We start from the raw sequence: 18017 nt of genomic DNA, 5'->3' as shown, positions 1-18017 counted from the left end.
CTTACAATTTAGCTTTGTTCTGTGTACTGAACTGAAAACGGGAAGTCATGACGTCCAAATCTCTCTTTCTTGACAATTGTTTCAGTTTTAAGTTGAGAAAGTGAGCTGAAACTTGTCAAGCCTTTGTTATGGGAGAACTGTATTGTTGATCACATTGATAAAGTTCAATTTGTTTTGAATAGAATGACAACGTGTTTGAAGACTGAGACAATTTGGAAGGGTTAGTTGCACTTGATTTCTTAATTATAAACTGGTCCGTACCTTTATCGCCAGTGTACTCGAGAGATCATTCTATATAGAAAAACAACACGTCCCCTGCTGATCCCCCCGCCCCCTGTCTTACACAGTAATGAATTATTAAATATGTTACTTATAATCCACCTTCCTGTACTGTCTCCAGCCATCTTCTACTCTTCAATAGCTGGAAGCAGAAGTGACGGCACCACATATTAATACACATTACCAGCACTGGAGTGATACTGCTGAATGTGGAGATCTAGAATTAACTCTCAAGGGCCACATTGTCCATCACTAAGAAGCAACTGGAATAAACAAATAGAGCAGACAAGAAATCATTGCTTTTAGATTCTTAAAGACTCCCTCCAGTATCATTGGAATGTTTTACTTTTATTCCTACAGTATCCCTTTAATGATGCAGTGTATAATGTATTCATTTCATAACCATTGCAGTTGCATCAAATAGGCCTTTGAGACATGAATGTATTTTGTATTGATACATAGCAACTATCTATTGCAACTATACTTTATACAAACAGACAGGAAAAATTGTTAAAGCAGAAAAAAAAAATTATTTTTCTTCACTAATAATCCACTTGTGGTTTTCCCAGTATGGATCCAAGTAAAAAATAATAAGATTGTGAGATATAATATAATTTTAAGAAAATAGCTTTTTAACTTTTTATTGTAGAATTCTTACTTATCCGAGTTAAAGTTCTCTCTCAAATAAATGAGAATAACCAGAACTGTGTTTTTTTAATTACCTCAGGACTATTCTGACTCTCAATTCTTGTCTGAAAGTTGCTTTGATTTCTTCTTCCATATTTAAAGGGGTTCTCCGGTGCTTAAACATCTTATCCCCTATCCAAAGGATAGGGGATAAGATGCCTGACTGCGGGAGTCCCGCCGCTGGGGAGCCCCGTGATCTTGCACACGGCACCCCGTTTGTAATCAGTCGGTGACTACAGGGTGGGCGGTGTGTGATAGCTATCACTCCCCCTCCCGTAGGCTTGCATTGAGGGGCGGAGCGTGACGTCACACGCCGGCACAGGCGTGACGTCACACGCCGCCCTGTGGTCGCCGGTAATCACTCCCAGAGCGAACACACTCCGGGGACTGATTACAAACGGGGTGCCGCGTGCATGATCCCGGGGCTCCCCAGCGGCGGGACTCCCGCGATCAGGCATCTCATTCCCTATCCTTTGGATAGGGGATAAGATGTTTAAACACCGGAGAACCCCTTTAAAAAAAAAAAGTGTCAGCCTTCTCCAGAATCCACAATATGCCGCGTCATCCTATTCACTCTGGTGCAGATTTCAACAGAGTATTAAAGGGGTATTCCAGGAAAAAAACTTTTTTTATATATATCAACTGGCTCCAGAAAGTTAAATGGATTTGTAAATTACTTCCATTAAAAAATCGTAATCCTTTCAGTACTTATGAGCTGCTGAAGTTGAGTTGTTCTTTTCTGTCTAAGTGCTCTCTGATGATACCTGTCTCGGGAACTGTCCAGAGTAAAAGAAAATCCACATAACAAACCTCTTCTACTCTGTGCAGTTCCTGAGACAAGCAGAGATGTCAGCAGAGAGCACTGTTGCCAGACAGAAAAGAACAACTCAACTTCAGCAGCTGATAATTATTGGAAGGATTAAGATTTTTTTATAGAAGTAATTTACAAATCTGTTTAACTTTTTGGAGCCAGTGGATATAAAAAAAAAAAAAAAAGCTTTTTCCCTCGAATACCCCTTTAAACATGTTCAATCTTCTGGCAGAATCCAATTCTGTGCCAGAAGTTCCCCAATAAAAATTTCCATAGTGTAAACTAAGCAGCAGAATCCCATTGAGATCAGAATCAGAATCTGCACACAATTTCCTCATGGAAATTCAGCACAGAAATTCTGTAGTGTGAAGAGGCCCTAAAGGAATATCCCCATCTCCCATAGTTATCCCCATTCACAGCTGAGCTGAGCAATGTTCGGACATCCCATAGGAAATGAACGGATAGCTAGCAATGTGCAAGCAATATGTTCCATTCATTCAAGGACACAATGGGAACACTACTTTAATGTCTATGAAACCAAACAAGAGTGTTGAAAGTGCTTACTTATAACAACTTTAATACTCTAGGACTTATTTTGTTGAATTGCATTATATACAGCTGAAGTAAGTCTGTAGAACAAATACACATTAAAAGAATGTTATTTCCTTCCTCTCTTCCCAAAAATGAAATATTGCATACTTACCTCCCTCTTGGTCCGCTACACCCACTGTCACATTTTCTGGTCCAGCTCTGCTCCCATTCTGGCAGCTTCCAATTATTTCCTGATCCCTGCTCAGTCAATCACAGATCTCAGGGGAAGACTGCAACACCATATTGTGTAAATGTAAGAGGGGGAAAGTAAAGGAAGTTTTATGTTTCTCCAGAAACCCCCTTTAAGAACAGAGTCATACAGACGACAAAACGCATTCATAATACTCCTGTGTAAAACCAGCTTGAGTCAGATTTACTAACACTGTATAATATTTAGACAGTATTGCAAAATTAGACAAGGCAGTCTAGAAATAAAGAGTGGCATAGGTTGTTTGATAAAGGTTGTTTGATAAACTTGGTGTTTATGTAAACCACCTTACAGATGCACCAAGTTTATCAACCCACCCTTTTGCGCTAAGACATGCCTCATTAACAGAAGTGCAAAAAATATCTATACATACATAACAAATGTGGGTTGCAAGGCATGTACACCAGGTGCTTGTTTTAGTGTAAATTGAGCCAGAAGTCAGGCACATAATAGCAATTATGCTGTTGTTAAATTCCCCAAAAAATGTAATAACCCCTGTTAAAGGGGTTATCCAGGAAAAAAACTTTTATGTATATATATATATATATATATATATATATATATATATATATATATATTAACTGGCTCCAGAAAGTTAAACAGATTTGTAAATGACTTCTATTAAAAAATCTTAATCATTTCAGTACTTATGAGCTGCTGAAGTTGAGTTGTTCTTTTCTGTCTAAGTGCTCTCTGATGACACGTGTCTCGGAAACCTCCCAGTTTAGAAGCAAATCCCCATAGCAAACCTCTTCTGTTCTGTGCAGTTCCCAAGACAAGCAGAGATGTCAGCAGAAAGCACTGTTGCCAGACAGAAAACAACTCAACTTCAGCAGCTGATAATTATTGAAAGGGTTAAGATTTTTTTAATAGAAGTAATTTACAAATGTGTTTAACTTTCTGGAGCCAGTTGATATATAAAAAAAAAAGTTTTTTTCCTGGAATACCCCTTTAAGGTATTTACACATACAATGTTACCATTGCCCTTCTGAAGTGGCAAAACTGTAGAATGTAGTCTTTATCTTCAAAAATGTTGCCCCATGGTTTCACCCCCAAGGAACAGTGCACTATTGGGTGTACATCTTAAAGATGCATCTGGCAGCCCATTCTACAGCTGCTTTATTATGGTTGTATAAGCTTTAGGACTTATTCCTCATCAACAGTTCTCCTCAGGGTGCGGGTCAGTCTGATCAAAAGAATCTGAATCGGTTTACTCATATGAAATGTTCCATACCAGCTGCTATAGGTTCAATCATGGAAAGTCCACTTATATTGAAATTCCTGCTTTATTTACTTGTCAGATTTCTTTAACCTTAATACGCATAATAATAATAATAATACATACGTGTAGGTAGAGAAAATGTGGACGCCGCCAAACGATAACACCGAGTCAAAGGAACAAAGTATCTAGCAAGGTAGAAAAGCACAGCTGAGCCAATCAAACAGACTCTGGCCGGGTAGTGGTGCTAGGATAAATGGAAAGGATAGCTAGCAATATCATAGGTAGGAAGCATAAACAGACATATCCGCACTCACCACCGGGTTCGGCACGAGACGATCCTACATGGAGATGACCACGGGATCAGAGCGACACCATTGTTTTGTGCGCTCAGAGGCGATAACCGGCTATTTCGCGCACTTGCGCTTCATCCGGCCTCATGAGGCCGGATGAAGCGCAAGTGCGCGAAATAGCCGGTTATCGCCTCTGAGCGCACAAAACTATGCCGTCGCTCTGATCCCGTGGCCGTCTCCACGTAGGAACGTCTTGTGCTGAACCCAGTGATGAGTGCGGATATGTCTGTTTATGCTTCCTAACTAAGATAATAATAAATTGTGATATAAAGCCATAACAGTGCTTTTTTTTATTTTAGTCTGCCAGGAAGCAGTATGGGAAGCTTTTCGAATCTTCATGGATCGAATTCCTCAAACTAAAGAATACCAGACCTGGGTTGATGCATGTCAACAAGAATCCTTTTGCATATCTGACATTGGAAAGAACTTTAGCAATTCTCAAGAACATCTGGATATTATTCAACAGGTATAGTACATGTAGCAATTATCACTGGGTGGATTTACATTGTTGGAGCCTAGAAGCCCCTGTTAAGCATTTTCATGTTGTATTTGTAGGGCAAAGGATATAGTGCCACTCTATTGCATTCTATTTCATCCAACATTCTTTTGTAAATGAAAGCAAATAAGATGGTGTAAAAAATAAACAATTTATTTATTTATTTATTATTTATTTTATTTTATTTATATAGCGCCTACAGATTCCACAGCGCTTACAATTATGGGGTACAAAGACAAGTATCAGACATAAAATTACACAATAACTATTCAAACAAGAGGTGTGGGGATATATTGAGGATATTTTGAGGCCAATTAAAGAATAGTATAGGCCTGTCTGAAGAGATGTGTTTTTAGGCCACGTTTGAAACTATGGATGTTGTTGTTGAGTCTGAGGGATTGAGGGATATCATTCCAGAGAACCGGTGCAGCACGAGTGAAGTCTTGGAGACGGGAGTGAGAAGTTCGGATTATAGAACAATGTCCACTCAAGCTTAGAAGCCTATGGGCAGAGTTCTAAAAGGGCTAAAAGCTACAGCCAATGGGGATTTTTCATTTTGCATTACGACTGAGACAATTTCAGAATTTAATTTTACAGAAAATGTGAAAACAATGTTTGTCAACAATCACTTAACCAGCATTCATGCTTCAGGAGATAATACCGACAAATCTTTTTTATTTAATCCATTTACTACTGAGAGAGGAATAGATAAAGTACACATGGGGATTGTTCATTTAAGAAACTACTTAAGAAGGTTCTCCAGATAATAGAAAATTATGATTAATGGTTGTGAATGAGATAGGGAATGGCACAGAGACTACTATGCACTGTTCCTCCTTTTCTACTGTTAGTATAGTAGTGATAATACTAAGAGGTTCTTTGGTAATAGGAAATAAGAGTATACCTTTTTTCAAGACACAGAATCGCTGTTATCTATGGACTGTGTCTAACGTTAGAGTTTAGCCAAACTTAAGTCACACAACTGGTTGCTTGGTGTGTAGCTATAACAGGTGCAAAGGAAGCAATTGTAGCTGAGGCCATGTTACCTTGGAGCCCACAGACCCCTAATTCACATTAGAGGACACACAAATTGTATATGACAGAAGAAAAGAAATAACAGCGGGGCGCTCTCTCGTATGCTGTTTGTGAGGAAATGAATGGGGGGGGGGACCCACCACCTCACCTAATGTGCTGTACCGACCTGCTGAGGGGATGCAACAGTGTAAGTCCAACACTGTTGGGAGGTGTGGGTAGAGATGAGTGGATGCAGTGTGCAGCTCTATCTCCCCTATCCGTGTCCCTTAGGGTACGGAATGATAGACGGAGAATGGGTAGATAAAGATGGGGAATTGTGTAGAGCGCTCCTGCTGTCAAAGGACGGACTCAAAATGCCACTGTAGCACAGGACAATTTATTGAAAGGTTTTTACAGGACAACGCGTTTCAGTGCTCACATGCGCCTTCTTCAGGTCCACAAGAGAATACTAGCAATGCTTCCTGAAGTGCCAGCTGTGCTGGAGTGGGATAGCCACTCCAGCACAGCCGGCACTTCAGGACGCATTGCTAGTATTCTCTTGTGGACCTGATGAAGGCGCATGTGAGCCGAAATGTGTTGTCCTTTAAAAACATTTCAATAAATTGTCCTGTGCTACCGTGCCGTTTTGAGTCCGTCCTTTGACAGCAGGAGCACTCTACACAATTCCCCATCTTTATCTACCCATTCTCCAAAGAATTGTATATGGCACATGGTAGGTGGAGGACTCTGAAACAGTTTTGGCATAGGAGCTTCAGTTTACGCCCCTTCCGGTTGCTATTTCTACATATCCTGTAATATTTTGGAAGGAATGCAGGTGACCTGAAACCAAGCCACTCTGAGATACTTTACTCTATGCTGTCCTCCAGGCTCCTTATGTAGCATCGGCCTAAATTGTTTTGGTTTTCTCCCTAATACCTCATTAATACTAGGAAGAACAATAACTGCAACCATTTTTGGCTATGAAGCTAAAGTTATATATTTTTTTTTTTTATCCATAAAGTGATTTGGTGTCCTTTGATATTTTGTTTAGTTTATGCATAGCATTGCATAGCGTTGAGCAAAATTAACCATGTGAATATACAGTAGATTTACTAATCATCTTTGAACACATCTTTAGTGACAGTGAGATTGTGACTTTTTTGTAAACACAGCAGCAAACAATGACTCATAAATACTCCAGTATGTACCGTATGTATCCAATTATTGTGCGTAGCAGGATACTTCACATTGACATCTCTCGATTGTTTATGTCCATGCAGTTATTGTAGCTTGTCACTGATAATAATTCTCTTCTGTGCATACTGTATGATCAGAGGTCATTTACATAAGAAGGTTTTTACACCTCTATAAAAAGGATTTTCAAAGGGAACACAATACAGCTCTGTGGAACCCCCTGCGAACCTCTTCAAATTACCATATATACAGTAAATATATATATATATATATATATATATATATATATATATATATAGATTTGTAGAACATCTGGAGGGCACTGCTTTTATTTCCTTATGTTAATGTATTGCTGGATGTTGGAGCGTTAGATGTGGTGTCAGTGGCCGTAGCTGCTACATTTTTATTTCCCTGCGGGGTGCTAAGTGGGTCAGATTGCTAATACAATTGTGCATAGACTGAAAAGAAAAATCACTTGCACTCACCGGTTTAGTGGGAATCAGTGTTCCGGATTATCCGTTGTGCTGGGAGACGAATGGATGAGGGTGCTCAGAAGCTAACAGCCGTTTTCGTGCACAGCCGTGCGCTTCTTCTATTTTCCACAATGAATAGACCAGAGAAATTCCAGGAAATATGTATCTGCACAAAATGTATTCATTTAATAAATTTGGTACACCTACACATTATCAGCACACATAAAAAAGGTGTGAAAAAAAGCTTCACCTACACCTACAATGATAAATGTCCCCCATTGTGTATATGAAATGTCCAAACATTTCTACCCATTGAGGATCGAAGCCTACCTTTGATGACTTACACAACACACTAGGGCACATGTTCTTAAAAGGGTACTCTGCCAGAAAACATCTTATCCCCTATCCAAGGGATAAAATGTCTAATCGCTGGGGACCCCCGTGATCGCCGCTGGAGCACCCCTGTCATCTGGTGCATGGAGCGAACTCCACTCTATGCCAGATGACTGGCAACTACAGCCACCATGCCCCCTCCATTCATGTCTATGGGAGGAGGTGTACTAGCTATCACACCCCCTCCCACAGACATGAAGGGAGGGAGCGTGGCATGGCGTCACAAACACGGCTACTGTTCATGAGATAACCCCCGTGGCGAGACCCCCATGATCAGACACCTTATCCCCTATCCTTTGGATAGAGGATAAGATGTTTTCCGGTGGAGTACCCCTTATTTATTTGACAAGCGACAAGAGCATACTGCCTTTACGCTACAGATTTTTCCCTTTTTCAGTTATTATTGTAAACATCTGCTGAGTGAAATTATACTCTTTTCAGCTTAGTAGAAAGTACACCATTTTCATCCATCACATACATATTATTAATGCTGGACCTTTTCAGGAAAAACAATCCACTTTAAGTATTACAATGAATAATTGCACATAAATGCAAAAAGGGAAAGTTCTTAAAGCACAGCGGGGAAAATGCTGACCACTTTACAGCTCTGTAATAATATTTTTACTGCATGGATACGTTATTCTTCAAATGAGAATGTTGTGTAATATTTCAGGCAGCAACCTGTAATCCACAACATTACCAGCAGGAATTTGCTTAGTTTAAGTAAACAAAATTCTATCATTTCCAAAGTAAGCACAATAAAAGGTTATTCCAATGTTTAAAGGTAAAATTCATGTCTAGCGCAAACACTCCTACTTCCTGTCATCAAGTGGTGTGGTTTGGTAAGAATTTCGGTAAAATGAAGACTAACATATATTTTCTTCTTGTCTAGAGAGTTAAAGAGAAGAAAATCCCTGAAAAGTAAGTAATCGGCACAACTAAGATACCTAACAGCTGATTACTATACAATTGATAAATACTGCAAGAAACTAATCGAATTTAGAATTGATTAAAAGAATAGTTCAATAAAAGCATGTGGCCATAGATGTCAGAATGTTGTGGGTTGGTAGTGACAAGAGTTGTTCCCATTCACTCAGTGAATTTAGATGATGCACAGTCTTTATCCACCGCATCCCCCGAAGAGCCAAAGCTTTAACCCCTTAAGGACGCAGGACGTAAATGTACGTCCTGGTGAGGTGGTACTTAACGCACCAGGACGTACATTTACGTCCTAAGCATAACCGCGGGCATCGGAGCGATGCCCGTGTCATGCGCGGCTGATCCCGGCTGCTGATCGCAGCCAGGGACCCGCCGGCAATGGCCGACGCCCGCGATCTCGCGGGCGTCCGCCATTAACCCCTCAGGTGCCGGGATCAATACAGATCCCGGCATCTGCGGGAGTTCGCGATTAAAATGAACGATCGGATCGCCCGCAGCGCTGCTGCGGGGATCCGATCATTCATAACGCCGCACGGAGGTCCCCTCACCTTCCTCCGTGCGGCTCCCGCCGTCTCCTGCTCTGGTCTGTGATCGAGCAGACCAGAGCAGGAGATGACCGATAATACTGATCTGTTCTCTGTCCTATACATAGAACAGATCAGTATTAGCAATCATGGTATTGCTATGAATAGTCCCCTATGGGGACTATTCAAGTGTAAAAAAAAATGTAAAAAAATGTAAAAGTAAAAGTAAAAAAAAAGTGAAAAATCCCCTCCCCCAATAAAAAAGTAAAACGTCCGTTTTTTCCTATTTTACCCCCAAAAAGCGTAAAAAACATTTTTTATAGACATATTTGGTATCGCCGCGTGCGTAAATGTCCGAACTATTAAAATAAAATGTTAATGATCCCGTACGGTGAACGGCGTCAACGAAAAAAATTTTAAAAAGTCCAAAATTCCTACTTTTTTAATACATTTTATTTAAAAAAAATTATAAAAAATGTATTAAAAGTTTTTTATATACAAATGTGGTATCAAAAAAAAGTACAGATCATGGCGCATAAAATGAGCCCCAATACCACCACTTATACTGAAAAATAAAAAAGTGATAGGTCATCAAAATAAAGGGATTATAAACGTACTAATTTGGTTAAAAAGTTTGTGATTTTTTTTAAGCGCAACAATAATATAAAAGTATGTAATAATGGGTATCATTTTAATCGTATTGACCCTCACAATAAAGAACACATGTCATTTTTACCAGAAATTGTACGGCGTGAAAACAAAACCTTCCAAAATTAGCAAAATTGCGTTTTTCGTTTTAATTTCCCCACAAAAATAGTGTTTTTTGGTTGCGCCATACATTTTATGATATAATGAGTGATGTCATTACAAAGGACAACTGGTCGCGCAAAAAACAAGCCCTCATTCTAGTCTGTGGATGAAAATATAAAAGAGTTATGATTTTTAGAAGGCGAGGAGGAAAAAATGAAAACGTAAAAATTAAATTGTCTGAGTCCTTAAGGCCAAAATGGGCTGAGTCCTTAAGGGGTTAAAGAGGTACTCCCATGGGATTTTTTTTTTTTTTTTTAATCAACTGGTGCCAGAAAGTTAAAGAGATTTGTAAATCACTTAAATTTAAAAATATTAATCCTTCCAGTACTTATCAGCTGCTATATGCTCCTCAGTGCTCTCTGACCACAGTGCTCTCTGCTGACACCTCTGTCCCTGTCAGGAACTGTCTGGAGCAGGATAGGTTTGCTATGTGGATTTGCTTCTACTCTGGACAGTTCCTATAATGCAGTGATGGCGAACATTTTACAGCCCAAGTGCCCAAACCGTAATGCACGCCAACTTTTTTCCCTCAAAGTGCCAGCACAGCAATTAAATCAGAATACTGAGGTTTAATGATCCAAACTTTTTTTTTAAATTGATTAGGTATAGTTCCCCCACATTAGGTTTTAGTTCCCCCACATTAGATTGGCAGCACAGTTCCCCCACATTGGGTTGGCAGTATAAGTCCCCCCACATTAGGTTGCAGTTCCCACCACATTAGGTGCAGTATAGTTCCCCCACATTAGGTGTAGTATAGTTCCCCCACATTAGGTGCAGTTTAGTTCCCCCACATTAGGTGCAGTTTAGTTCCCCCACATTAGGTGCAGTTTAGTTCCCCACATTAGGTGCTGTATAGTTCCCCCACATTAGGTGCAGTATAGTTCCCCCACATTAGGTGTAGTATAGTTCCCCCACATTAGGTGCAGTTTAGTTACCCCACATTAGGTGCAGTTTAGTTCCCCCACATTAGGTGCAGTTTAGTTCCCCACATTAGGTGCTGTATAGTTGCCCCACATTAGGTGCAGTATAGTCCCCCCACATAAGGTGCAGTATAGTTCCCCCACATTAGGTGCAGTATAGTTCCCCCACATTAGGTGCAGTATAGTTCCCCCACATTAGTTGGAGTATAGTTCCCCACATTAGTTGCAGTATAGTTCCCCACATTAGGTGCAGTATAATGCCCCACATTAGGTGCAGTATAGTTCCTCACATTAGGCGCAGTATAGTTCCCCACATTAGGTGCAGTATAGTTCTCCCATATTAGGGGCAGTATAGTTCCCCACATTAGGTACAGTATAGTTCCCCCACTTTAGGTGCAGTATAGTTCCCCCACACTAGGTGCAGCATAGTTCCCCACATTAGGTGCAGTATAGTCCCTCAGATTAGGTGCAGTATAGTTCCCCCACATTAGGTGCAGTATAGTTCCCCACATTAGGTGCAGTATAGTTCCCCCACATTAGGTGTAGTATAGTTCCACCACATTAGGTGCAGTATAGTTCCCCACATTAGGTGCAGCATAGTTCCCCACATTAGGTGCAGTGTAGTTCCCCACATTAGGTGCAGTATAGTTCCCCACAGACATACAGCTTTCAGCCATATACAGTGTATGGCTGTAGGCTGTCTGCCTGTGTACTGCCCCATTTCAGTGTTCCGACCACCGCTCCTCCGGTCTGGTGGTGGTCGGAACACTGAAGATGACGTACAACATACATGTAACTTACCATGCGTGCGCGCATGTCCTCCTCCTCGCTGCACCGCTCTGCTGTTGCTATGGGCGCACGAACAGGACGTCAGTGACGTCCCTGCATACGCTACCTCCCAGCGGCCCCTGCATTTTTAAAGTTAACGCAGAGCCACAGAGAGGTAGACAGGGACATCCTTGTGTCCTGAAAAGATCTTTCGGGACACAGGGATGTCCCGAATAGGCTGATAGCGAACTATGGTCGCGTGCCCACAGAGGGGGCTTGGCGTGCCACCTGTGGCACGAGTGCCATAGGTTCTCCATCACTGTTATAATGGATAGTGTCACCAGAGAGCACTGTAGTCAGACAGAAAGGAAATTCAAAAAGAAAATAACTTCCTGTGGAGCATACAGCAGCTGATAAGTAGTGGAAGGGTTAAGATTTTTAAATAAAAGTAATTTACAAATCTGTTTAACTTTTCAGGCAACAGTTGATTAAAAAACAAAAAAATTTTTTCCAGTGGAGCACCCCTTTAAAATTCTAAGTCTCTAGTCTCAAACTGTGGCCCTAAAGGTGTTGCAAAACTTTAACTCTCAGGATACCGGACAGCCAACGGCTGATTTCAAAATGATAGGTTATGTTTTTATAAATACATTTCTGCTTAGCTGATGTTTAGTGTAGAATCCAATGGTGTAGCAATAGGTGTCGCAGAGTTCCAGAGGTCCTCCTCACCATTTTAGGTTGACTGCACCTGCTGAGCGCTCCTATGCTCAGCAGTATACATGTGTAGCAGCAGGCGGGTTACCTGTGAAGTCATTGGCAGGAGCAGAAGTCTCATAGGTTATTCGGTCACCGCATATAGTATCTACCCATGCTGTCTACCAAAAAGGGATAACATTGTTATAATTTTATTACTATATAAAGGCAGTGTCCAAGCATGCACAATCTCCGTTTTAGTTTTTTTCCTTCCCTCTTGTGCTGTCACTTACCACCTCCCATATGATTGATTAGGTAATAACTGAGACCCTTTAAAAAAATATTGGGACAGTCACCAAAGCTTTAAAGGTTATAATGTAGTTTTACCTTTGCTGCAAAACACATGGATGGCATATGTAATTATTAGGAACACAGTGATTACATATTGTATTGATTTATTGTATATTGGTCTATAATGTACAGGAGGTCATGGTTGATATTATTGAAACATTTTTATTCAATTGTAGCATGCTCAGCAATATTGAGTATCATTTCCTATTATTCCTATTATTGAGTTCTGTCAAATTGACAAAGGAAACCTACAACTTAACCTATTAGTGGCTAACAATAACTGGGTATCTGATTTAACCCCTTAAAACTCTTTGACCAGCACGCCGCGCTGCCAGCTCACAAACTGAGGAAATTCAAAATCTTCATTTTTTACACTGTTCTTGTAGAGCCATTTTTTGGAAATTTTAAAAGGGGTAAAAGGAGAGAAATCCCCCCAAAATTTGTAACCCCATTTCTCTCGAGTAAGGAAATACCTCATATGTGGATGTAAAATGCTCTGTGGGTGCACTAGAGGGCTCAGAAGGGAAGGAAGCGACAATGGGATTTTGGAGAGTGAATTTAGCTGAAATGGTTTTTGGGGGCATGTCTCATTAAGGAAGCCCCTATGGTGCCAGAGCATTATAAAAAAAAACTGGCATGCTATTTTGGAAACTACACCCCTCAAGGCACGTAAGAAGGGGTCCATTGAGCCTTAAAGCGGTACTCCGGTGAAAAACGTTTTTTTTTTTTAAATCAACTGGTGCCAGAAAGTTAAACAGATTTGTAAATTACTTCTATGAAAAAATCTTAATTCTTCTAGTAATTATTAGCTGCTGAATACTACAGCGGAAATTCTTTTATTTTTGAAACACAGAGCTCTCTGCTGACATCAAGAGCACAGTGCTCTCTGCTGACATCTCTGACCATTTTAGGAACTGTCCGGAACAGCATATGTTTGCTATGGGGATTTCCTTTTACTCTGGACAGTTTCTAGAACGGACAGAGATGTCAGCAGAGAGCAATGTGCTCATGATGTCAGCAGAGAGCTCTGCGTTTCAAATGGAAAATAATTTCCACTGTAGTATTCGGCAGCTGATAAGTGCAGGAAGGATTAAGATTTTTTAATAGAAGTAATTTACAAATCTGTTTAACTTTCTGGCACCAGTTGATTTAAAAAAAAAGGTTTTTCACTGGAGTACCCCTTTAACACCCCACAGGTGTTTGCCAACTTTTCGTTAAAGTCGGATGGGTAAATGAAAAAAAAATTTCACTAAAATGCAGTTTTTTCCCCAATTTTTACATTTTTACAAGGGGTAATAGGAGAAAATGCCTCCCAAAATTTGTAACCCCATCTCTTCTGAGTATGAACATACCCCATGTTAGGACGTAAAATGCTCCGCGGGTGAACTACATGGCTCAGAAGAGAGGGAGTCACATTTGGCTTTTGGAAAGCAAATTTTTCTGAAATGGTTTTTGGGGGGCATGTCGCATTTAGGAAGCCCCTATGGTGCCAGAACAGTGGACCCCCCCCCCACATGTGACCCCATTTTGGAAACTACATCCCTCACAGAATTTAATAAGGGGTGCAGTGAACATTTACACCCAACTGGCGTTTGTCAGATTTTTGGAACAGTGGGCTGAGCAAATGAAAAATTTTATTTTTCATTTTCATGGACCACTGTTCCAAAAGTCTGTCAGACACCTGTGGGGCGTAAATGGTCACTGCAGCCCTTATTACTAGTGTTGCTCGTGAATATTCGCAATGTGAATTTTATTCGCGAATATTTGTGAATATAGCACTATATATTCGCAATTAAGAATATTTTTTTTTCACAGTACACATCACAGTGATCATCCCTCTCTGCTTCCAGCTTGTGTGGTGTAAAGAAGGCTCTAATACTACTGTGTGAGACTGGCGTACGAATTTTCGCATATGCGAAAATTTGAATATGCTAATTTTCCCATATGCGAATTTTCGCTTGTGCTAATATTTGCATATGCAAATTTTCGCATATGCAAATTTTCGCTTATGATACTTTTTGTATATTACGAAAATGCGAACTTAGCGAATATATGACGAATATCGCGAATTCGAATATGGCCTATGCCGCTCAACACTACTTATTACATTACATGAGGGATGCAGTTTCCATGTCGGCTTTGTGCGGGGGTCGGCACGCCCTGTTACAGAGGGGGAGCAGAGGGCCCGTGCAGGAGATCTAACACTTATCCCTTATCTGGCAGAAAGAGGAATTGTTTTAGGCAAGATATATATCCTTTGAGTTAAGAGCGGACTTTAGAAATGTATTTGAAGTAAAGGTGGCAGGAAGTCCTAGGGGTTTGGATGTGGCATCAAACACATGACAAAGTTATCCCAAGGCTGAGGACTTGTGGGACTGAGAAAAGGGTGTAGCCATCAACTGTGATGGGGGATAAATAATGAGCATTGGAACATTGGAGAAAAAGAAGAGAGGTAACATTCGGGACAGAGTGGTATATTTTAGCATCATTAGAATAAAAGAAGTATTAAAAGCCATGGGATTCTATGAGTTGTCTGGAAAAGAGTAGAGTTCCCAGGACAGAGCCCTAGTGGTGTCTGAAGTAGGAGTAATTCATCCACCTAATGTTCACAGTAGGATAAATAAACATCCTATACATGAGGAAAGGACACTTTTTTCTCCAATCAAGGTTTATCCCTCGCAATAGATTAGAGTCCCGTGTGTGGTTCTTTTAGGTTTCCCAGAACTGATTGACATTGCACCTTATTATCTAGGAAGGATGAGAGGAACACAGAAGCCACTTTCTCTCCAGTAGTAATTGAGGACCCTCCCGTATCCACGACTGGTAAGTCTTCTTAAACCATTTACAGTACTAATGTTCATGATTATGCAATTACGACTAATTACCTCTTGAACCAAGATAATCTATGGCAGCTGTCAGCTACTACTGTAGAATACTTAATGACAATTGGAAATATTGCTTATTTAAGCACAGTCCATTATATTGATGGATCACTAGGGCGTGATTCTAAAAAATGTCCCAGTTGCCAAATTGATAAAACACTTGGGATATTTCCAGAGCAGGACATTCTTGGACAGCATGCGCCAGGTCAGGACAGTTGTTCACCGTACAAAGCTCTTAGATAAATATGGTACCTTATAAAAGTGTTACATTTTATTGAAAAATCTTTTGAATTCAATATTTTAAATTAAAAACCTGGACATGTGAACATACCCTTAGCTCTAATATAGCAATTAGGAAATAACATTTTCTAATCTTAATTTGCTACTATAGCTAAAAAAGCACTCTAGGTTTTGTTTTTGGCCATATCATGCACACTCACCATCACTAGTCGTACAGGCCCTTCTGTAAAGCTGCATCCATAGGTTTCATTACTGTAACTGGGTCATGTGATTACCAGATTGACAACAGAAAATCACAATGTTTGATGTGTTAGAGGAAGTGGTCTGTCCTGGGTCTGGGTCAGTTGGCTTCTTGTAAAATAAAAGATGACATCAGAACCTCTCTTTTGGCTGCTCACAGACCCCTCCCCATCTAGCCCCTTTCTGTATACTGCTGTTGCTATCTCAGTGAGTTCAGGATATATAGTGGCTATGCCACTCCCTGAAGTTGTGTTCACACAATATGTTTTTGCAGCGCTTTTTTTTTTAGCATTTTTGCTGTGGTCTTCATGAAATCTCAAAAAGTCACAGTTTCACTGCAATTGCACAAATCACAGTAAAAATGCACAACATTTTTACCACAATTTTGGAAAATCACAGCAAAAAAACAGCCACTGTGATACTGGATTATAGTGCTGGTGAATAGCATTAAAGGGGTACTCCGGTGGAAAACTTTTTTTTTTTTTTTCATCAACTGGTGCCAGAAAGTTATACAGATTTGTAAATTACTTCTATTAAAAAATCTTAATCCTTCCAGCACTTATTAGCTGCTGAATACTACAGAGGAAATTATTTTCTTTTTGGAGCACAGTGCTCTCTGCTGACATTATGACCACAATGCTCTCTGCTGACATCTCTGTCCATTTTAGGAACTGTCCAGAGCAGCATATGTTTTCTTTGGGTATTTTCTCCTACTCTGAACAGTTCTTAAAATGGACAGATATGTCAGCAGAGAGCGCTGTGATTGTGATGTCAGCAGAGAGCTCTGTGTTCCAAAAAGAAAATAATTTCCTCTGTAGTATTCAGCAGCTCACAAGTACTGGAAGGATTAAGATTTTTTTTTATAGAAGTAATTTACAAATCTGTTTAACTTTCTGGCACCAGTCAAAAAAAAAAAAAGTTTTCCACCAGAGTACCCCTTTAAAATGAGGGGTCACTTACTTGAATTAATGAAGTTATAGGTCTTTAGTCTTCTAGTTGTATTGACAGCTCCTCAATATTCCCCGCTCTAGCCCGCCCCTGTAATAGACATTTAAAATTCTTCGCTCTCATGTCGATGGGCCATTAATATTGCCACTAAAATGTAGTAATTCCATATTTTGCAATGTGAAGCATTTTGGCACGTCAGCTATATCATCTTTTTATTTATCCTTTTTTGGCTTCTTTTGATCAGGCACCAATGTTTACTGCAATGAATAACAGAAATGAGGAACCTGTCATCGGACAAATATATCATAGAAAATTGCTATTATTAAACACAATACACTAAAGTCAAATAAAATAGCTTCAACCCTCTAACAGGGCGATCTACCGTAATATCATGTATTATTTTGTCAATGTGTATGTCTACGAATTGTCATTTCCTTTCTAAAATGACAGAAGGGATCTGAACTCACGCACCATCACAGGGTTGGGAATGTTCACATGTGGCAGATTCGCTGCAGAAATGTATATGACTGAAAAGTCCTTCCATCCATCTGAAGGGTGTTATTTCCGCAGTGGCTGTTTCTAGGCATGGATTTCAGCTAGCCATATTCACACGAATGTAATAGTCATGGAAATCTCTGCAACAAAACAGCCACATGTACTTGAGGTCCTGATCGCATGAACCGGTTTTAGCCTCTTTTTTTTCTATGTGTGAACATGGCCTGAGAGTGGAATGAACATTGGGCAGATGAAATTTGATGCTATCCACCGTTTTCTCAGTCATAACACCCAGCTGAAAGGATCACCTCAAAATCATTACACAGCAGTTTTTTGTTTTGTTTTTACAAATCATTTTTTTAAGGGATTTTTTTTATTCATTTTTAACTTGCGTTATAAATTATAATCTGAAAAGTAAAAAAAAAATCACTGCATATAGAGCAGGCTGCACTTCGCAAAAACACAAAGGTGGAGATTTGTCAAACCAGTGTA

At 40.0% G+C, this 18017-nt stretch overlaps 1 protein-coding gene across 2 annotated transcripts in view; it reads left to right on the top strand.

Annotated features, from left to right (window-relative positions):
• The window catches only part of IMPG1 (interphotoreceptor matrix proteoglycan 1), a 489363-nt gene that overhangs the window by 197668 nt on the left and 273678 nt on the right, over positions 1-18017 (top strand). For both annotated transcript variants that reach the window (XM_056565914.1, XM_056565915.1), the window contains 3 exons: positions 4448-4614; positions 8611-8639; positions 15473-15543. In XM_056565914.1, the coding sequence (XP_056421889.1) occupies positions 4448-4614; positions 8611-8639; positions 15473-15543 (267 nt within the window). The remainder of the gene's footprint in view (positions 1-4447; positions 4615-8610; positions 8640-15472; positions 15544-18017) is intronic.

Source organism: Hyla sarda, chromosome 3 (genome assembly GCF_029499605.1).
Source record: "Hyla sarda isolate aHylSar1 chromosome 3, aHylSar1.hap1, whole genome shotgun sequence".
NCBI classification, from domain to species: Eukaryota; Metazoa; Chordata; class Amphibia; order Anura; family Hylidae; genus Hyla; species Hyla sarda.
Note: the sequence above shows the minus strand (reverse complement) of the source record. Positions and strands in the feature narration are given on the sequence as shown.